The 21,994-nt window shown below is 57.2% G+C and overlaps 1 protein-coding gene across 1 annotated transcript in view; it reads right to left on the bottom strand.

Annotated features, from left to right (window-relative positions):
• CDH4 (cadherin 4) overlaps positions 1 to 18,725 on the bottom strand; it is a 342,817-nt gene extending 324,092 nt beyond the window's left edge. Inside the window, exons 1-2 of the mRNA XM_045528912.1 lie at positions 18,651 to 18,725; positions 16,309 to 16,420 (exon numbers count right to left, since the gene is read on the bottom strand). Coding sequence (XP_045384868.1) covers positions 16,309 to 16,420; positions 18,651 to 18,707 — 169 coding nt within the window. The 5' untranslated portion in view covers positions 18,708 to 18,725. The remainder of the gene's footprint in view (positions 1 to 16,308; positions 16,421 to 18,650) is intronic.
• Between the last annotated feature and the right edge of the window lie 3,269 nt (positions 18,726 to 21,994).

Here is a 21,994-nt window from a genome sequence, read left to right as displayed (position 1 = left end):
GTCCGTCCTTCCCCAATTATCCTGCTCTCATATTTTCCTGCTTGTCAGTTCCAGCCTCTCCCCTCCCGGGGGTGGGAGAAAGCTCATCTCCCTTCCTCTGGAAGATTCCTTCCTGGGGAGGAGGCTTCGTGTGGGTGCACGGGGGCGTCTGTCTCTCAGTCTCACACACACACACACAGTCACAATAAGGCCACAACGTGGCAGACGCAGCAGAGGGCATAATACACATTGTATCATTACACATGTTAATAAAACTATGGGACAACAGAGGCAGAAGTAATTAATTTGACTCAGCTAAGGTGGAAGGGAAGGGAAAGGACTTCTCAACAGGGAGGTGACATTTGAATTAGGAAGCCCTGGAGATTCTCCCGGGTGAAAGGACAAGTCGGGCAGAGGGGTGTAGCCAAAAGGAAGGAACAGAGCAGAAATGGGCAAGTTCTAGCCGCCTCGGCAGGGGCTCAGGGTGGTGCCCGGAAGGGAGTGGGCGTGGCATAGGGAAAAAGGGAGGGAGGCCTGGGGACCTCGGCATGGAGGGCCCGGCGTGGTCCACCTGGACTTGACCCTGTGGACAGCAGGAGCCTTCAAAGGCTTTGGAGGACCCGTGAGTCTCCAGGATCTCCTGCTTAATGGGCCAAATACGGATATACCTGCTCTGATATCCAGGAACCCACAGGTGCTGTGAAGTAAAACACCAGTGACGGCAGCAAAACGAACAGTGTGATGGACCAATGACAAGTGCAGGATCTTGCTGTTCCCTACGCCTCCCTCGGCTCAACAGCCCCTGACTCTGTGGCCTTCTTAGAGCCACTGGGGTAGAATGACAGGCCCACTCTCCCAGGGGAAAGCATGGGGGATTCCACCGCCCTGGCCCTCCATGGAGGTCCATCCCTTCAAAACAGCGGCCTTGGCCGCAGGGAAACAGCAAAGCAAGAGCCACGGAACACCAGCCCCAGAAGGACATGTGGATCCTGGGCACAGCCCTGTCATGTTCCTGGTGGGGACGGGAAGACAGCAGGACATGGCGTGGCCTTTGTCCATGCTCAAGTGTGGCCTCCTAATCCTCTCTTCCCCGAACCCCAGGCAAACACCAAGATTAGCACCTTGATCAAAAACGCCCACCACAGAGCAAGCTACTTACACGGCGTCTACCCGAGTGCATGTAATCTCAGAGCCTGAGAGCCTGGAAGAGCAGAGGCATGATGCTGGAAATGCCTTTGGTTTGAAAGTGCAGACATGCACTTCTGGGCTTAAGTTCCAGCTTAAGAGTTCAAATAGCAACAAGACTTTAATTTATACTCAGGAAAATAAAAATAGATTAATAAAATCCAAGTCAAGCTGCTAGAAGAGGTTTTTCTGTGCCAGAAGTCGGGCCCTGTGAGTTTTCCTAAACAGGTTATCATTTTAACATTGCAAAGCACCAGACTTGTTTTTTAAACAGGAAAACTACAATTATCTCTGCACGTGTGGTATCGCCGCTCTGCAGTGCTCCCGTGTAACGAACCAACCGTCAGCGATACGAGCAGATGAGAGTGTGGCTGCCGTGCGAGGCGGCCAGCCTTATCGAAATCCAGCCACATTAATCCTTTCTCTTACATCAAAATCAAATAACTTCCTGGAGAGAGGCTACAGTCTCACCCACAGCAGTTCCACTGGGAGACGGCAAGTTGAGATTAACGGTGCAGTATGTTAGGAAATGAATAGGCGAGAGTCTGCCTCCACCCCAGTGCAGCTCAGGATCTAGGATTCCTCCGGAAACGCAGGCAAGTGTCCCGGGCTGCACACAGTGTCCCCTGGGCATCTGCCGTCCCCAGAGCGACCAGGAACATCTGCAGTAAACAATGCACTCATGGACAATGCCATTTTCCAATAACAAAAGTTCTGACCCACATGGCATTTAAGCAAGAAGGAAAGATTATTATTTCAAAACTGATAAGGGAAAAATGCAATAAGACAATTCCCAGATAAGTGCTTGGCGGGGATGTCTTCCTGATAAAATAAGCACCTTTCAAAGTGAGGAGACAATGTGATTTTCCGCCTGGCAGAAAGGGGCAGATAGACCGAGGGCCGAGCAGCAGCCTTATCTCAGGAGCAGCCGTCCGCTCCCCTGGGCTGGAGGAAGTGATTAATTAGTGTCTCTTCCAGGCCACAGCCTTAGAAAGCCACTGGAGGACTTTTTATGTGCACTGGAGAACGATATCCTTCCAGAATCCTCCTTTGAGAACCCAACAATGGGGCCTGTCTCAGACAGTCCTGAGCGCCAGCAGGCTGGGGCCTCCGGGCTGCCAAGAGGACCAGGCCTGGCATGAAAAGGACTCTTCTTGGGGCTTCCTTTGTAGAGGGAGGAAAAGGCGCTGCGGACACAGTTTTAAGTGAAAGAAGGAAGCACCCGAGCACAGGGGTGGCATCTTGCTGCCCAGGCTGCTCTCACCGCCATCCTCCCGCCATGCGCCCTGCCCACCCCGCCCGGCTGGCCTGGCCGCGCCCGCCAGCTGCCTCGCCGAAACACGGCACACACAACCCCCCGCGGGTCAGCCCCAGAGTCCAGCCTGGTCCCAAAAGACCCACCCGGGCACGTGGAGGGGAGACCTCACCACGCTCTGCTTTACCTTTCCAGCATGCAAAGGCAAAACCAAGCCTCTCCCGCCCTGTGACAGCGCCATCTCGCCAGTGGCACCTTTCCTTGTGCTCCAGAGGAAGGTACAACCCCCAGGTTGACGGGGCTGAAAATCAGATTCTTACTTTAAGGTCAGGTGGCCTCACACCGGATGAGGATGACAGGGAGAGCCACTGAGGCAGCATCGGGTGAGCAGGGGAGACTCTGAGGATGTGAGCGCAGACGGGTGCACCCCCCTGGCCGGGGCCTCCCGCTGTAAGACGGCAGAGTCCGGCCCCTGGCTCCGTGGCCCCGTGCCAGCCCGCAGGACAATTCAATCCTGCTCACAGGGAAATCACAGAGACAGCCCCCGGCCCGCGGTTGCGCTGATTCAGCGACGCAGGCTGCGCGGGGCTGGGGCCCATCACTCAGGGAGAAGGAGCACCGCTGTCAATGCGCTCGACTGAATGCGGAGGACGGCGCCAGGCCCAAAGGGCACAGGGAAATTAACACGCGGCGGGCAGCTACTTTTGAAGCCAGGCTCCCCACGCCTGCTCCTGCTACACAGGCCCCGCTCTGCCCAAACTTGCACCCCAAGTGAAGCAAGCAAGACGGGGAGGTGGGGTACAGACACTGAGATCAGGAAGTCCTCAATCTCCCAGCTCCCGGTGCACCCCTTAAAGCCCCAGAAAGTTCTAGAATCTCCGTGTGCTGAAATTCCAACCTGAAAAGCGAAGATAGCTCCGTTCCCATTTCATGGAGCTGCAACAGGAGTCTGTCACTGCCATCCTGTTTCAGAATCTGGGATTTTCAGAGAATACTGTGCTTACAGTATTTTACATCCCACGTGTCGCAGACTCCCAAGTCCACGCGTGTCCAGGTGGCCAGGTCACCTGCACTGAGGATGTGCCTGTGGTCTCCAGGACCACAAATCCAGAGCACGTGCTAAATGTCTGAACCAAAAATACCCCGAAAAACGCTCGCCCCTCTGGGGCCGCAGCCCAGCGGAGGGGCCGTCACTCAACCGTGAAGAGGAAACACTTGAGGCTCATGCGACCCCCCCCCATTTCCAAATGGACTTGAAAGGCCCCATAATTTTGGCAGCATGACACTTTATGTCTCATGAGCTATTTTTATTAGCCAGGATGGTGGAGGATTGACGTTTCCCGGCCATTAGCCTTTCAAGCATGTAACTCCATTTCCCCCCAAGTGTGTCTTACCCTTCTGCGCGGATCCATCCTTAAGCTGTCCAGCTCCTTTAAGAAAAAAAGTCATTGCGAATCCTCTCTTCTCAAGAAAACGTAAGTTCCATAATTTTACGGACTTTTGATCACAATTTTATAGCCTTCAGCCCTGCACTGGTATCCGTTTCTATCTTAAAACGCAAGAACGAGATAAAACAAGTTGTATAATCCCTTCTTTATATCTGAGGGAAGATGGGAAGGAGGAAGATAACTTGAAAGACACGGAGCCTGCAGCCGGGCTACCTGGGGGAACTCTCCTTCCAGCCCCGTCCACCCATCCCTGCTCAAGTATTAAATACGCTGTGACATAATCCAACCACACCGGCACCCTATTAATAAACAGCGACCGCAGGTGACTTACATGCATGTGCTGCCCCTCCCCCGCGAGCCTACGGGGCTTTAAATAAACCATTCCATAATTTATTTACTCGATTTTTAAAACATGCCTTTCGCCAAAAGGTCTCTAGCCACACATAAGAATGTAAAGGCCAATAAAAGGGGGAAAGTCCCCAAACAAAACCCTAAAAATCTATCCAGCCAAGCCACTGTCGAACAGGAAATGACTGGCACAAAGGCCACCTGGCTCTCTCCAGCTTTGGGGGAACAGGCTCGGGGCGAGCATTGCTGGGGAGCTCAGGGTCGTCCGTCGACAGCGGAGCCATGTGGAAATGGAACAGCCCTGGCCCCGGCGTCAGCTCCTGCCAGGGGATCTGGAGAGCTTTCTGCCACGTGCCGCCTGCCCGGCAGCTCCAGGATGGGGCCTGCAGAGACACGGCTGGGCTGACGGGCTGAGCAGGGCCCGGCGTGTGGACATTAACAGGTCAGGACAGTGTGAAGCGGGGGCCACACGACTGGCGTTTCCATGCCCCGGCGCCCGGCCACGCACTCTTACGAGCCACCTTGCTGGATCTTCAGCCCCTTAGGAAGGGAGGCCTGCCATCTCCATCCTGCGGAGGGAGGGGACAGATCTCGCTGGCCACCGGACATGCCTAGTGTCACGGAGCTGAGGACTGGGGCTGGGACCCCAGAGGCTGCTCGGACAATGGGGGGGCTCCGTTCCTGCCCCAGTTCTGAGGCAACAGATAGGGCAGGGGGGGTGGGGAGGGCTGGCCTCTGGAGGCAGCTGTCCGGCCTCAACCTTGCTCCCCCAGGGCCACTGTGGGAACAGCAACTCCACATCGTCCCACGCCGGTGCCCCTGCTCTGGACAAGGGGGTTGGTAATGCGTCCACTGCCGAGGGTGGGTGCAGACCGCCCCACTGGCACTGCAGAGCCCGGCACAGGGAAGCCTCCATCAACAGACTCGGATGGCAGAGCCACTGTGCTGTGACCGCCGCCCCCCGCAATGGGGTGGGGCCTGGGTCCACGCTGGGCTTCCCAAGGGACTCCGGCGCTCACGCGGGCGTCTGCAGGGTGCAGCAGACCACATTCACAGGCTGCATGAATCAAACACCGACGGGTGTCCCCACCAATGAGTCAGCCGGAGCTCTGTAAATATCCCACTGGAGTAAAACAGGAGAGAGGAAAGAAGGTACCTCCCCCTTCAGCTCTCACTGCTGCAAACCAACCAGAACATCGAGAAAAGCCAACACGACCACCGCCTGCCAGGCCTGCCCTGCGCCAGCTGCCCGGCTCTCCTCCCGCTCGGCCGCTGCCCCGACAGCGGCAGGGAGAGGTCGAGGGCAGCCAGAGGGGCGGCTTCCTCTCCCGCGAGCGAGCTCAGAGCCTCTCCTCGGGCTCCAGTCTGAGAAGCAGGTGAGGCCTGCGACATCCTGGGTCCAGCTGCACGGTCACCGCGTCCCAGCCCAGGCACCGGGTCGTGGGTTGCCCGGCCCAACCGGGAAGGAGAGACCGGAGCCGGCTGTGGTGACCTCACAGCTGCCCACGCCTGGGTGAGACCTCGGCACCAAGGGCTCCTGGTCCACCACAGACCAGACACACACGTGACGCTGCCCCACGCAACGCGGGCCGCGAGGGACATGGGAAAGCCGGGCTCGGCAGCTGCTTCCCCAGCCACCGCGCCAACCTGCTGCCTTCCGTGGAGCGAGGCGGGCCGGCAGCAAAATCGCGCCGCTCGAAACACAAGAAACCAGACACTCACAGCCAGAAATAATGTCCTCTTGCATTTCCACAGCGGCTTGGGGGAGAGAAGGGGCATGTTCTGTAAATGCGTCCCTGCCAGAGCGCCAGGCCCCTCCGAGCGCCCCCACGTCTCACGGCAGAGGGAGCGAGGCCCCGCCCGTCTCCGCCCATCCCAGCGCGACCTTCCCATTAACAAAATATTTACAATGTAGCTACGGGATGTTATCTGAGCCGCAATCCTTGTTAAGGCTCTATTTGACAGAGGAAGATAATGGGCGGAGAACAAATGTTCCATATACATTTTAAATCCAATGAAATTGTTCCGTGTCACGCTTTATAATATCAAATACTATCTTACCGCACGAAAGCGCCTCATTTGCCTCTCGGGGAGATTGAAACGCGAGCTGTTTGAACCCGCCCACCTGGGCTGCACCTGACGACGTGGTCACCACCCTGCAAACACCTTCCCAGGTAAGTTCCCCCAAGGGACGCCGACCCTTGCAAATCTGAGGCTAAGAATCCTCTAAGCCCAAGGCCCCCGTGGTGTCACAGATCTGCCTCCCAGATTAAACGTGCAGATTCCCAGGCCGCGTCCCTGAATTCCCAACGCGGTGGGCGGATTAGCTCCCTGTGGCTGCTGCCACAGACGACCACAAACTCGGTGGCTTCAGACAACAGAACCTCATTCTCCTGCAGTTCCGGAGGAGCAGAGTCCAGAATCCAGGTGTCGGGGGCTGTGGCCTCTGAAGGCTCCAGGGCAGGATCCTCCCTTCGCTCTCCGGCTCCTGGCGACTCCGGCATCCCGGGCTTGTGGCCGCGTCGCTCCAGCCCTGCCTCCGTCTTCACCCAGCCTTCTCCTCCGTGACTGTCTTCTCCCCTGTCTCTCGCAAAGACGGCTGTCATCGGGTTTAGGCCCCATCCAGACAGTCCAGGAAGATCTCATCCCGAGATCCTCAGTTACATCCGCAAAGCCCCTTTCTCCAAATAATGCCGCACGCAGAGGTTCTGGGTGGATGTGTTTTTGGGGGCTACTGTCCCACTCCCCACAGCAGGTCCGGGGTAGGACTCAGGGACCTGCCAAGTCTAGCAAGTGTCCCCCAGGCAGGCAGCTCCTCGACCACAACTGGACACCTTACCCTGTGCTTTGCGGGTGAGGAAACTGAGTCCCTCTCCCGACTCCCAGACGGGCTCTCTGCACCCTCTCGTGGGCTGCAGGCTGCGTTTCCTCCTTGACACCTGAGGCAGCACCAGCCTGGGGCCTCACGCCTGGCAGCTGATACGCCAAGGTTCCCTCCTTACTTTCCAGACAAGTCAACGTAGATGTGTCTAAACTTACACTGGGCAGCCAAGACAAATGCAAAGCAAAATCTCTGACTTTTGTCCCAGTCAGACACACAAAGACATGGGTTCCCTGCTCTGCCTTGTGCAGAGACAGAGCTGCATCCTGCTCCGGGGACACACACAGCATCTGCCCAGCCTCGCCCTGGGGCTGGGAATCACTGTAGTTAAACAGTATTCCAAGCGGACAGGCCCCCACTGCAGAGCAAGCACACCCGCCTCCACACCTGGGGCTGCACCCGGTGGGCCTCGCCGGGGAGGGAGGTCCCCAGCCTCCAGCGGGATCATCTCCCCACGAGCGAGGCTTGGGCACTGTCGGGCCTGTGGGTATTTACCTGTCGCCGAGGGCTTACCCTAATCCTTCTAAATCCCCACGTACTGTCAGCAAGGACACACAGTGAATCCAAACGGGGCCAAGCTGAACGTGGGCAGACTGGAGGCCGCTGTGGGCTGCCCGGTGCAGCTCGCCCGACAGGGTCTCACGGTGGCAACGCCCATCTCGGGACCAGGCACAGCTGCCCACCCGAGTCCTGACTACAGACGCTGCAAAAAGCAGGCGACTCTCAGGGCGGGGGGCCCCTGGAAGCAGGCGGGATGGGACCATGACCACGTAGGGACGAGTGGCTTGGTGCTGGAGCTTTCCATCCCAGAGACCTTCTCGACTCATGACTCATGGCAGGCTACTCCATCCCTCTGTGCCTCAGTCTCCCCGACAATGCAATCACCAGCCGCTGAGGTCTGTGAGAGTGAAGGACGCACACGGCACAGTCCGAGATGCACACAGTGAGTCCTCCACACGTGGGGGCCAGACAGGAACAGCCAGGCACACCCAGGCGGCCGGCCCCACCCTCAGACACGCAGGGGTCAGCAGGAGGATGGGGGAGGTCCCCATCCTAACCCTGGAACATGCAAACCTGTGACCTTCTACGGCAGCTGGGACTTTGCAGATGGGATTAAATGAAGGGCTTTGCCGTGGGAGATTGTCCTGGAGTATCCAGTGGGCCCAGCGTGATCCTGGGATGCTTCCGAGTGGAGGAGAGAGAAGCGGAGGAAGATGTGACTACGGAGAGAGGCGCGAGGGTGGAGGACGTCCGGGCCGGGGAGAGCAGGAGCCTCGGGGAGCCGACAGAGGCCGGACACGGATCCTCCCCAGGAGCCTCCAGCACCAGCCCCGCCAGCGCCTTGACTGCAGCCCAGGAACTCGGCGATGGGCATCTGACCCCAGAACATAATAAACTCGTGTCGTCTGAGCTGCTACATCTGCGGTGGTTTGTGCCACAATAAGAAACTGACACGATCCGCAAACCAAGCAAGTTTCTCCCAGAAACGGCGACGTGGGAGACGAGGTCACACAGACTGAGTCCCTGCACAGCACAGGTGACCTGGGCACGCTCGCCCACTCCTGTAAGCTGCAGGGGTCTCGGAAGCATCAAAGGAGCAGCAGTCAGCACCTGGTAAATCCCCCCAAAACACCAGCTCCTTCCCTCCTTCCCACCCCCGCCGTGACGTGGGGGTTGGAAGGAAAATGGCCTTTGGGAGCAGGCGCTGGTCAAACATAATTCAGGAGGGTGTTTTTGTTTTGCTTTGTCCTCTTTTGTTTAAGAGCCACAAGCTGTGCTTCTGGTGACGACAGCGGAGGGACACACACCAGCCAGCCAGTACCGGAGGCCACCAGGAGAGGGCAGCCCCGAGCCCGGGCAAAAAGGCACCAAAATTCTGATCCTTTTAACAAAAAAACACAAAGGATTTTACCAGCCTGGTTTGCAAGACACCACAGGCCCCTCCGGGGACTGGAGGAGCAAGAGCAAGTGCATGAGGTTTTACAAGAACACGCTTGGGAGGACTTTATCGCCCTTGACGGAGAGAAACTTCACTCAGCTTACGGTATTTTTCAGAGTGGAATTCACTCGGAGGAAAAATTGCTCCTCCAAAAAGTCAGAAAACAGGCACATTCTTTGAAAAGGCGAATGCTTGCCTGCGCTCTCCCGGCTCATGATGAGTTCTGGCATCCACTTAACAGCGCTTTCACAGAAAAAAGGAAGGAAGGAAGGGAGGCTTTCCTTAAATTTAACCCAGCTACCTAAGAGAATTCGCACAATTTCCACATTTTGAAATTAATACCAGGAAGCAAACATTACAGGTAAATACATACCAAATACACTTCGTTTAAACTTGAGTATGAATTTCATTGTTACTTAAAAAAAAAACAAAAAAAACCTGCAGGGTAGGATTAGAAAATCACCATTTCTGAAACAAAGAAGTCACAGGTCTTGGCAGCTTCTAGGAAAATCCCACTGCCGTTTCAGTGACGCTGTGCCCAGGACGGCCTCGTGGAGGTGCAGGAACAAGGGGGCTTCGTAAGCCACAGGGACCCTGCAGGGCGCCAGGCTTTCAGGATTTTCCACGTTCCGCTGAGCACCTTGCTCTCTCTCAAGCCAGAATAAGAGGTCCCCAAACACCCAGGACACCGGACCCGGGCGGAAAGGCCACGTGTAGACTTGAGGCCCGTCCCCTCGAGAGGTGGCATCAGGGAGTCGGCCCAGACCTTCTCCAGATCTGCAACCAGCCCCACCGCCGCACCCAGACCCCACGCCACGGGGGAGTGTTTGTGACACAGTCCTGTGTGCAAACCAGCTCAGATCCGACGTGCCTGAGGCTTCCAGAACCGCCTGGACTCTTCCCTGGAGCCTGGCCCACGCTGCCTCCCCAGCGCGGGCAGAGACTGAAGGCCGCTGAGAATGCTGCTCTGGGACTGCGCCCTACACGCCCAGAGTCAGGAAACTCCTGCTGGCATCACGGAGTCCCGGCTCTTCTAACCCCAGGGCCAGTTTTGCAAACCCAGGGTGTCCACGGAGTTTGGACCCACTTCAGCTGAGCCTCATCAGTTTCCGATCCACAAAACGGGAACAGCGTCAGCCCCGGGAAGGGCCTTTGTGAGGCCTGAATGCGATTGTGTGCAAAGGACCGGCCAGAACTTACTGTTATTACAACATCATAATGACGCAGTCTCACATTCCCTGACCTTAAGACTCAATTGAAATACATATTTCTAAAATACAAAGTCTCGATTACTCTTCAAGCCGCGGCGCGGAGGAGTTCCCACGCCCTCTTTGCTGTGACTGACGTGGGCGCTGCCTTCCCCAAGGGTATGTTTAGTGACCAAGGTCATAGAGGGCAGAGGCCAGGAAGATCCCTGACCTACTGACGTAGGAATCCAGTGGTTTGCAGCACACGTGGCCGCTTCCCCGAGCCCAGGTCCTCGTGGGGGCACGGCCACCAACAGCACCTGCCGCGGGAGCCGCAGGGCAGAGCCACGGAAGCATCACTGGAGCACATGGCCGCGGGGTGCAAAGGGCAGCGTCATCCCACCCCATTTGGTTTTTAAACCTGGCCCTTGGGAGCCTCACCCCTGTGAGCTGTGGCCCGGGGACCACACGCCAAGCGGTGCTTTTCAGGCTCATCCCTGTGCCGGTCCCACGTGCTACCCAACAGAAGCCACTTTCTAAGTACAGTATACACGGTCCCCTTCCTGCAGCTTGTGACCTTGGAACCAGGCAAAATTACAGCCGGGAAAGGCTGCTGAGAACCCCCAAAACAACTGCGCTCTGAAGGGCAAGGGTGCCCCAGGGACAGCCAAAGGGCTATCAGTCTCCACCGTGGGCTCTGGGTGATCCCTGGAGTAGCTGACGGAGGCAGTGGAGTCTGGTCTGGGTGCTCAGAACGAAGCACTTCTCTGGCCACAAGAGCAAGACAGTCCTGGCTTCGAGCTCAGCCGAGCCACCAGCAGGGTCTGAGTCTGCCTTAGCTCAACGCTCCTTCTCGGCCGGGCCAAGGGTCTCCGGAGCCGGTTAACACCGTGGGCAGAGACAGAGCCCCACACAGTCTCTGGATCCCTGGAAGAGGGTGGCTCTGCGGCCCAGCAGCAATTGCACCTTCTCTGATGTGTGGTTCAGACAGATAGCCCCGGTTTAATATGTTTAACTGTTCACGCACACCTGCCCGCAAGAGAATCTGAAGCGGTGACTGTTCGCTTCATTTATTCAACAAATGTTTACTGAGTGCCCGTGACGTGCTCTCTGCCGCTGGCGTGCTAGGTGGAGACGAACTCACAAAGGAACAGAAGAGGCGTTAAAGCCAGAGGAAGAGGCCGAGGCCCAGGGGACACAGGAAGGGCAGCGGGAGCCTGAAAACCCAGGCTCGGGGCAGAGGCCACATTGCTGGTGTGCAGCTTCCCCCAAGTCAAGGACTGCGTTTGGCTGCAATGACAACAAACCCACTGTGGTGTTTTAACCTTCTTTTCCTCACCTCTCAAAAGGCAATGAGTCCAGGGCTCTGCAGTTGTTCAAGGATGCCATCTGGGACCCAGTTTCTCTTCCACCATCCTGACAGTCACAAAACGGCTGCTCCACCCCAGCCATCATGTGCGAGTTCCAGGCAGGTGGAAGACACAGAGCAAAGGGCAGAAGGCATGGCCAGCTCAGTCTGTTCCTTTTTTATCAGGAATAAAAAAAACTTTCCCAGGGGCCTGAACTAACAGACTAACCCAATTAGATACCAGTGACCATAAAGAGGCCACATTGTCACCGTGGTGTTAGAGAGTCTGAGGCTTATATCCCAAAGCAGAGCACCTGTCAGCCAGGTGCATCGGCACAGACGAGGTCTGCTGGTGAGGAGAGAATGGACTTGCAGTGTCTAATGGTTGCAGGCATCCGTGGGCGGCTCATCGTTAGCGCCATCTATCTGAACGTCGCGGCAGCTCCCTCTCTGCTGCGAGTTAACCAGAGAGACGCGGAAACATGACCAGTGTCAGCATTTTCTGGCTCATTCATTACTTCATCTGACTGATACCGACCGTGCAGCCATGGCACGTCCGGCGCAGCACCGGGTGCCAGTATGCAGTGAGTCGCGCTACTGTCCAGCCCTGCCCCGCCCTGGAAGAGCTCCCCGTCTACACAGAAGCGGCCACGCCAAACTGCACGGGCAAAGAGGCTATATTCAACATACGTGTAAAGACAAGGTGACATACCTCCGGCCATGCCCACTACAGTTTGACAAACTCTTATTGATTCCAGACACCTGCATTTGATCTCTCTTCAACCAGGCCTCTCTAGGCACCTCTGTATACAAGTGGGTCATTCATTCACTCAACAATCCATTGTCTACTCTGCTTCAGGTACGGTGCTGGGCGCTCGGGAAGCACGAGGCAGATGATAATGCTCGCCTACTCAGCATCCATTCCTCCTCCTTCCTTCCTAAACCAGAATCCCAATTCTGTGCTAGATGAGCAGTTTGCTCCCCTAGCAGGTGATGGATTATAATGGGTCTAAGTCAAACAAGACAATGCAATTCTCTGCATTTCTGCACTCCCCATAGCTGGGAGTGCCACGTGACCTAGTTCTAGCCAACAAGAACTTCCGCAGGAATTTGGAGAAAGTGTTTGCTTTCCTGATATGGGGAAGGGATGCAGGTGGTGCTACTATGACCTCCTTCTCTGTGCTCTGAACTCAGATGCAACACCTGGAACCACAGCAGCCACTTGGTAATGATGAGGCAATAAATGACAAACTAAGGCGTATGACAGTGTCACAGATCTGGCTTTAACCCTTGAAAATCTATCTCTGCATTCAATATCATATGAGAAAAATTAACCCTATTTATTTAAAATTCTGTTAATTGGGTTTAATCCTGTTGGCCAAGAATATCCTGAAACAATATAAGTGGTAAACAAGAATGACAGCATTCTTGTCCTCAAGAACCTGACAGTTTAAGAAGGAGATGATTGACCAGATGAGATTAATTCTCTGATAAGGAGTCGGGGTATGGTTAGCAGGTACATGAGATGGTCCCAAGCTACTTAGGGGATGGGGAGAGGGCCGGCTGTGCTCAGCAAGTCTTGTTAAACTAAGTCGTTAGAAACAAAGCTCCTCTTTTCCATATTTTCTGAACGCATAGTGTACCCACTTTCCCAGACGATGCCAAGACCCCGCCCCCAGCAAACCCTTCTACTCACCCGTCCCCTCTTCCCCAAGATTGAGGGGAGACAGAACTCACGAGCCATTAGTTCCCACTACGCCTCCTGTAACTGTCTCGCCCTTGTGAGGTTTTGCCTCGAAGCTGGTCTGGGTTTGCCCAGAACTCTGCCCGGCAGGCAGGAGAGCAATGCAGGTCACCGCGCCAGGCTGCAGCTTCCGGGCGGGCTGACCGTTAATTATTAACAAAGCAGAGAAAAAGACACCGGGTTAGTAACTGCCCCAGACTAAACTATAGCTTAGAGAACATTCCATTTCAGCCTAAGGAAAACAGCTTAACCATCCTATTTTAGATATTACCATGCATCAGTGATCATGGCCATAAGTGAATTATCCTAAAAACAAAACGACGGCGTAAAACATGTGCAATTACATATAAATTCTTGCCAGTGAAAGTGCAGACAGGAGACCGAGGCAGAGGGGATCTAGAAAGGCTACGGATCAGCCCGTGGACACCCGCATTGCCACACTGCGAGGCTCCACTCGCAAGAGGTTTGCAATTCATAGTATTTGCTACCCTATTGGGGGAAACTATTTTAAGCCTAATTAGCATGAAATTTTTAGAATGCAAATGCTTTTCATTTAGACATAAACAAAATGCCACGACATTTCTTCCATCCATTTATCATAAACAAGTTAATTACTGTGTAACAAATCGCTCCTGCTGGAATCTGTGTGTTCGGGGCTTCTGGTGAGCTGACTCAGGCGGAGAGAAGGAACCGCAAAGTAGTCGTTAATAGCTGATGGCACACTTAGAATAAAATGGGGACGCTCTGAAGCTTTGCTTGTCAAATTAAGGTTAAGCTCTCTCCCTTGGAATAACTCAATTATAAGTAGTCATTATCTATTTAACTTGATTCCTACCAGACTAACAGAAACACCATGCTTCTTATTTACTTATGACACAGGCATCCTCTCCATGGGCGTGTGGTTGCAAAGTTTTCTACATACGTAGGGAAAGGTTATATGTCCCGGCTTGAGTGTGTGTCAGCGTTTGCCTCTGTATGTGAAAAATGATTTGTAAGACATAAAAACATCTCTTTGTTCCCGAGATTCCACACCTTTAGAAGAGCAGCAAGGGGAAGAAAACAGGGAGAGGGTGGCCCGTGCAGGTGAGGGAGAAGCAACACAACTACAGCACACCCAGAGGAGGGGACAGAGGATCCAGGATCCCCAGATGCTCAGAAGAGACCCTGTGGTTCTTCTCTGGACCAGGCCTGGGCTGGGCGCATCTCCCGTGTGAGTGAGTGATGGCTTGGAAAACAATTCGCGCATATGCAAAGTCCACGAGGCGGTCCAGGTTCACCTAGGATCACGTGACTCTTCATCCCCTACTGTCCCCTACTAGGCGAATACCACCTGGGCACAGCACCCAGGCCGACACCTGGCCAGGTGTAGCCTGCTCCACCACTGCAGCCTAGAGCAGAGCGCGGAGTGGCCTGGACCAGCGGGGCTGAGCAGCCCGCGTAGCCCCATGACGACGCAGGAGACACAGTTGTTTGAAACCTCACACTGTGTTGTAGAAAGTATGAGAATTTGTCATTCTCTTCTGTAGTAGGCGGTACTTGCTATTAATAAAACAGAGGCTTTTTTTCCTTAAGTCCTTGAGTAAAACAGATACGCCAAGATCTTATCACGTTCAGCCACACACTCAGGGAGCTGACGGGTGCCAGTTTCAGGACAGCTGAGGCGTCCAGGACGTGTGGACAGTGGGCTGCAGTCAGGGCCCCACAAGCTGTGTGGGACAGTGCGACGTGCGGAGAGTGGGAGAGTCCCCGGGGCCTTCTCTGCAGATCCTCAGGGATTCTTAGCCACCCAGAGGGTCGTGAAGATGGTCTTCCCATTCTAACGCCAAAATGACATACACACACCGTTAATGGAACATTTCTAGAAAACTCTTTATCACGTATGCCTACTGAGACCGTGCATCCATTCTGCTCCCAGGCCAACAGCCTGGAGATCTTTATATTTTCTTGGTGATCAATGAGTGAGTCAATAGTACCACAATTCAGATACCAAGAAATAAGTATTTTGGATTCGGTGCAAAATAAAAGTCCTGATTCACACAGCCAGGAATAAGCAAGGTAAGTCAGCGTGCTCTGTCTTGAAAGGTAAGGATCTGAGCAAGTACCTGGGTGGGGGACAGAGCCCACCTGTGTGCGCACACACGGGACCTGCGTCAGCTCTTGAGGGAAGATTCTATACTCCCTGGAACACAAAACTGGTAGGGAGGTCAACAGTCTGAGGATATGTAGGCGTGAATGTGAAATTTAGCTTTGATATGTTATGGGAGGTTTGCTTTCTCCATCGCTTTGAAATCAAAGGCTGCCACTCTGCGAAACTCATGCCAAGAGGGAAAGCCCACAGCCAAGGTGTTCACGGGGCAACCTGGAAACCTCGGGAAGGAAGAGCTGACTGACTTGCCCTCCCGCGCCAATGTGAAGTTTAATTAGTTTGTCTTGAAAGGGGGACGTATTGAATATGCAGAATGATCTAGTGTCATCTGAGCTGTGAAGCTGTCTCTGACTTCCCATCACAAACGTGGATGCAGCCCTGCAACGCGGTGCAGCCCAGTGGCAGCCCCTCCCGCGTGTGTGTGCGTGTTGTCGGCGGGGCAGTAATGGAAATGAATGCCACATTGTGAACAGAACGTCTGTGGGCTTATTTACTGCGTTTCCAACAACACTGTCTGCTCTATCATGCATTTCAAAGCAGGGGTAATTTAAGTATCCAGAATTTCATACATAAAAATACTTGGTAAGAAAGTCTCTCTCTGCACATTATTTGGGTGATGCTACATCCGAACTCTAATTTGTTGCCCAGGAAATGATTCACTTCACTCAAGAATGGCAGGGATGGCGGATCATTCACCTGCGATGCAAGATGCCTTTTAGGGCGACCAGCCTTGCACCTTGTTGACTCCACAACCACCACTTTGCGGAAAGCACAGCACTGAGACTCCCAGGCCTGGGCTCTTCATGTGACTGTGCAATTCACTCCCACCCCCCAGGCCCCGCCCCTACCTTTGAGTAGCTTCTCGCCTTCCAGGATATTTTGGGAGATTAAGGCCGTGTAATCTTCTTCCGAGAACCCAGCCTTGCAGGTCTCTCTGGCTGTAAGATCCTCACTATGGGCCTGGGAACAGAAAGAAGAATGGGTGAAACAAAATGAGTTCACAGGGGTTTAACCCAACCTATGTGGCCAGGGCCCTGCTGCGCAAAAGGTCTCTGGCTGGGAGGAAAACGCGGATAAACCAGTCTCCACCCAGAGGTGGAATCTGTTGGATGCTCAGGTCTCTGGGGACTGAAAGGACCATTAGCTTAGACTGCAGAGTGGGGGACCTTCCCCAGCGGGGGCGCAGCGGGATATGCTGTAAGGAGTGAAGGCCAGCGACAGCAGGCTGGCCTGTGGGGCATGACTGGCACAGGGAGAGCTGGGCATGTCCAAAAGGCCGGGGCTGAGGCCTCAGTGTCAGCTCTGAAGGGAGGGGAGACGGAATGAGCCGGGCCCTCGTCACAGCCATGCAGGCTTGGGCGGTGGAGAGGCAGCTTCCTGAGTCTCCTGGCTGTGGTCACCGGGAGGTGGAAGGACACGTTCCAGGACCAGAGCCGGGCAAAGAGGGCCGCTCCGCAGGAGGCTGCGGGGGAGTGGCTGCCCCTCCAGTCTTCTCTCCGCTTCCCTGGACACTTGTGCACCCACCGAGCCCCTTCTACAGCCCAACCAGGCGGAAGAGCTCCCCTATCTGACCAGAAGGGGTGAGCGTCCTCCTGTCCTGGGGAGCTCGCTTGTCTTCCCCGCCCAGTCGGGAGGTCTAGGGTCCTTGGCACAGGGACGGGAGGATGGGGTGGACGACAGGGCCCCCTCCCAAGCTCCGGGAGTGGGCGCCCCCAACAAGCAGGGCGCGGGGCTGTGGGGGTGGAGGGAGCGGCAGTGCAGCAGCAGGGAAGCCAGACCCGCCACGGGAGAAGGAGCACAGCGGCGCGGCTCCCCAGCGTGAGAGTGAGCCAGGGAGCCCGGGGCGCAGCCCACACCCCGCAGTCGCGCCCTGGTCGGGCCGCCGGAGCGGAACATGCCTCCCGCGGCGCCTTCCCGGCCCTGCGCGCCGCCGACGCCCGCGCGGCTTCGGCTGAGGAGGCTGCCCGGCCCGGGGATCCAGGCCGCCCGACGCGGGCCGCGGAGGCGGGCGCACCTCCGCCCCAAAGCACCAAGGGGCAGAGCGAGCGGGATGCGGGTCATTCCTTGGGGGAAAAGGTCCAAACCGTGGCTCCTTTCCCCGGGAACGGAACCTTAAATAGCGCCCGAAGCCCGGGGGGGGGGCTAAACTCGTCCAGGAAAGTTTCGGCCCGCCCGGGCCCGGTGCCCAGCGCCTCCCCGAGCGCCCCGCGGCCTCGGAGCGGGCCTCCCGCCGCCGCACTTGTTTATTTCCGAGGTTACCACCGCGCGGCCCGGGAGGAGGCAGCGAGGCAGATCGGCCACGAGAGGGGGTCTCTGCAACTCCCGCCGCCCCTCCGCCTCCGCCTCCGCCCAGGGGCGCCCCCGGAGCTGCCGCGCACGCTGCCCCCGCGGGCCCTGCGCCTCGCCGGGCGCACAGCGAGGCTGGGATCGGGCCCGCGGGGCTCCGCAGGAGGAAAGCGGGCGCCCGGCTCAGTCTCCCGGGGCGCGCCCTCGCCCTGCGCCCGCCGGGTGGTCCCCGGCTTCCTGGCCCCGCTCCGAGCCGCGATGCCCCGCCAAACACACGGGCTCCAACCCGCGCCTCAGGATCGGCGGCGAGGGTGCCCGGTGGTCCACACCCGCCGCCCAACCGCAGCAACGGTCCCGCCGGCAACCAAGGACTGAGGCGGCACCCTGCAGAGGACCCCAGCCCGGGGCAGGGGCGGCCAGCCCCGGAGCCCCCACTCCCCGACCCCGGGGCCGCTGCCTCCAGCTCCGCTCGCCCGCAGCCACGGCCCGGGCTGGGCTGGCCAACTCCGGAGGTGCGCGGCTCCCGGGCGATGGAGGGCGCGCCGGCTCCGCCAGTGGGCAGCCTGCCCCGGGCAGGCGAGCCAAGCTCCGGGCAGCGGCCGCGGGCTTGGAGCGGCCGAAGGATGCTCAGCGGGCGCCTGTGCGGGCAGAGCTCTCTGGGTCCCCCGCACAGCCGCACTCCCACCCGGCTCCGCACCGCCGCTCCCCGCCGCCCGCAGGCAGCTTCTCCGGGCGCGGGCGCCGGCGCCGGGCAGGATGCAGCGGCGAGCGCGGCGGGGGCGCCCGGCGCGGGCTGGGGAAGCCCGGGAGAGCCCGGCGGGTGTGTGCGCGCCCCGCCGGCTCCGAGGGCGGCCCCGCGCTGCCCCGGGCTCCCGAAAGGCCGGGCCGGGAGGCGGCAACTTACCCGGAGCGCACCGGAGAGCGCGAGCAGCACGAGGAGCACGCCGGAGCCCGCGGTCATCTTCCCCGCCGCGCCCGCCCGGCGCCCCGAGCCCGCTCCCCGCCGCCGCTCCGATCGCCGCCGCCGCCGCCGCGCGCCGATCCCGAGCCTCCAGCCCGGCTGCGCCCGCCGCGCTCGCCGCCTGGGCTCCGGGAGCGAGGCCAAGTCCGGCCGGCGGCGCGCTCCCTCCGGCCGGTGCGTCCGCCGGCCTCGCAGCCGCCCGCGCCTCTGTTCCGCGCGCTCCGAACTGCAGGTGAAGCCGCGGGGCGGCCCCGCCGAGGCCCCGCCCCGCGGCCCGGCCCCTGCGCTGCCGGCTGACGCGGGCCTTAAAGGCGCCGCACCCGCGCCCGCCCGCCGCCCCGCTTCCCCGCCCCGCTGCGCGTCTGGAGCCCGGTTCGGCCGAAGGGCCAAGGACACTCAGTCTCGGGGCGGAGGAGGGAGGGCCGGAGCGCGAAGGTCGGAGAAGGCATCGAGGTTCCCGCCCCAAACCCAGGGCACCCTTCTGCATGGGGCGCCCCGCGGTCCTGGTCCAGCCCCCTGCCCGGCCGCGGTGGGAGTGGGCGCCTCTCTTAGCCCTGACGCAGGCCTACCTCGGGGCCTCAAACCCAGGTCAGGCAGATCAGGGGGGGTCGCCAACTTGAGAGACTAGCAGAGGAGAGAGGACGGAGGCCCAGACTTCAGCCTGCAGGGTTTCGCCCACCCTCCTGCTGTCGGAAGGCTCGGGGTCTGGGCCGGGCTCTAACGTGCCCTAAGCATCAGGCAAGGTACTGATTCCTGTTTGAGCATCAAAACACACTGTGAGGCCTGCGAAGCCAAGAGAGAAATCCTGGGCTCTAGGAGGGTAGGAACCTCCCAGAGCTGTCAGGAGGCTCAGGAAGACAGGCGGGGCTGGGGGGGCTTTCTGAACGGGGGGGACGCTTCCTTACAGGATTATTAAGTAAAAAAAAATATGTGTGTGTGTGTGTGTGTGTGTGTGTGTACTGCTTGGAAGGTGAGTAAATGTTTCTGGATGTTTCCTTTTGGCTTGGGGATTTAAAGAAAAGTGGTTTTGTTTGCTCAAATATTTCGAAATTTCTTTGTCTTGCTTTGGAGGAGCTCTGTGTCCAGAATACATTAGTTCTGGTTTAAGAAATACATTGGAAAGGCAGAGGAAGAAGGCTGAGTGACACCGTAGGCTTCAAGTTCAGAGTCAACTCGGGCAGCACCTTCCTGTGTTTCTCCCAGAGCCTTCGCACTCGCGGGAGGGTGGCCTGCTGGTCAGTGTTCTGCCTTAAGGGGATCAGGTTCTGGATAACCCAAGAGGAGCAGAGTAAGCTCTATGTCCGAAAGCGCGAGGCTAGATTTGGTTTCTCAACTGCAGCTGTGGGGCTACTGAACGGGATGTGAAATCTGCACCCACCTGCCACTCCTTACCCCGGTCCTGTCCCTTTCCCGGCCTGGCGGGAGAAGAGGTTGCACTTTCCGTGGCCTGGTTTGCCGCTGTTTGGACTTGCTCTTCGTCCTGCGTAAGCAGTGAGGTTTCGTGACCAAGCCCACCCAGGATCCACGTGGGGGTGAGGCCACGCCACTCCTCAGCCACGTGCCCACACCTGCTTCATCCCTGCCCAGGTGACATCAGAAGCTGCCCAAGCCTGCTTTGGACACCAAGTCCCCTCTCCAGTCTTGTGTCCCTTGCCTATTATCTTGAAAAGTCCATTGCAGGGGCCATGCCTTTGTCTGAAAACGACCTGAGCATTATGCAAATGGTTTCTTGGGAGAGGTGACACAGACCCCAGCATTTGCTCTAATGTACTGCGTGAAACTACTCAAGTGCTGACAAGCGTGCGCATCTGAAAATAAAAAGATGGGGGTGGGGAGGACAGGTGGGTCCTGAGGTCCAAACACTGGGTTAAACATGTTTCCCTCTACTCCTGAATGTCTGAGTCTTGACTCTACTAAATGGCATCGTGACTTCCAGATGGGGTAAATTCTGACAATAACCAACCCTTAGGAGGTGCTGTGTGCCAGGCACAGCCGTGGGAGCTCTGTGTAAATCAACCCTTGGAATCCTCCTAACTGCATGAAGTGGGTTTGTTATCACCCGTCGTGCAGCCAGGCGGAGGCAGGTGGGGAGGTCGGGCACAGGTACCAGCGTTCTAACCCAGGCCCAGGGGCCTTGGCGTGTGCAGCACTGCCCAAACTCGTTTGTTCAAGGAAACCTTCCTATGCGTATAAATGCCTCACAGGAACTTGCATTTTCAGGAATACAGTTCTGGAAGCACTGCAGTAACTGATGCAAGTCCAGCAGGGAGCATTGGTTTATCAGACTTACTCCGAGAAGCAGTGCGGATACACCGGGAGGGGAGGGAAAACATGATCTAAAATACCAAGCGGTGCTTTCAAAGGGTGGTCCACAGCACGGTCACTCCAAGTGTGGCCCCCAGGCCAGCAGCACCAACAACCCTCGGGGGCTTGCTAAAAATGCAGACCCCAGGCCCCAGACCTACCGTATTGGTATTGAGTCTACGCTTTAAGGGGATTCCTGGCCACACCCACCTCTGGCCCTCTGGTCATTTGCACCGAAGTCATGGAAAAGGCAGATTCCTGGGCTCTACCTGAGACCCACATGCTGGGAGCTTTGGGGAATGAGGCCCGGGACCTGGCCTTTTCACAACCTCTTTTGCCGTGTCCTTGCACGCTAGCATTTGAGAACCGCCAGCCTAGCCCACTGCCAGTACCCCCCAGTGACGCACAGCAGCCAGGAGCATCATAAACATGCTACTTCCTGGGCCTCCTCCTACATCTGTAGAGTCTGGGCCTGCGGGAGTGCAGCCTGGGACTCCGCCTGAGGAAGCTGGGGACACACTGGCACAGTCACGGGAGAGGGGGCTCACCTGCCCCTGCCCCGCCCTGCACGGGGAAGGCGGCAGTGGGCCTGTTGGAGGAGCTGTTATCTCTGCACACTGGTTAAAGAGCCCTAGAGAAAAGTGTGCTTTTGTGTCTAAGAGAGATTAAGAAAATGCACTGGGGAGGGCACCGTGTGACTCTTTCCTCTCCACACCTGGAAACTGTCGACTGTAATTGGACCACAGATGTTTGCTGCGCTCCGTAGCTGCTCCCCTCGCCTCCCACTTGCGAGGCGGGTCTGGGAAGGGTTCCTCTTCAGAACCAAAGCAGATGCTGCAGCAGGGCTGCATCGCCCTGTCTCTGTGTCAGATGTTAATTTGTTTTCCCCACTTGTTTGTCACAATTTTTTAAAGATACTTCAATATTAGACCACAAAAGCTGTTTTGTAAAGAAAGCAGGGGAGATGTTAGCAGAAGATTTGT

This window comes from Lemur catta, chromosome 17, assembly GCF_020740605.2.
Source record: "Lemur catta isolate mLemCat1 chromosome 17, mLemCat1.pri, whole genome shotgun sequence".
Lineage (NCBI taxonomy): Eukaryota > Metazoa > Chordata > Mammalia > Primates > Lemuridae > Lemur > Lemur catta.
The sequence above is the reverse complement of the archived record's forward strand: the minus strand, read 5'-3'. Positions and strand labels throughout refer to the sequence as shown.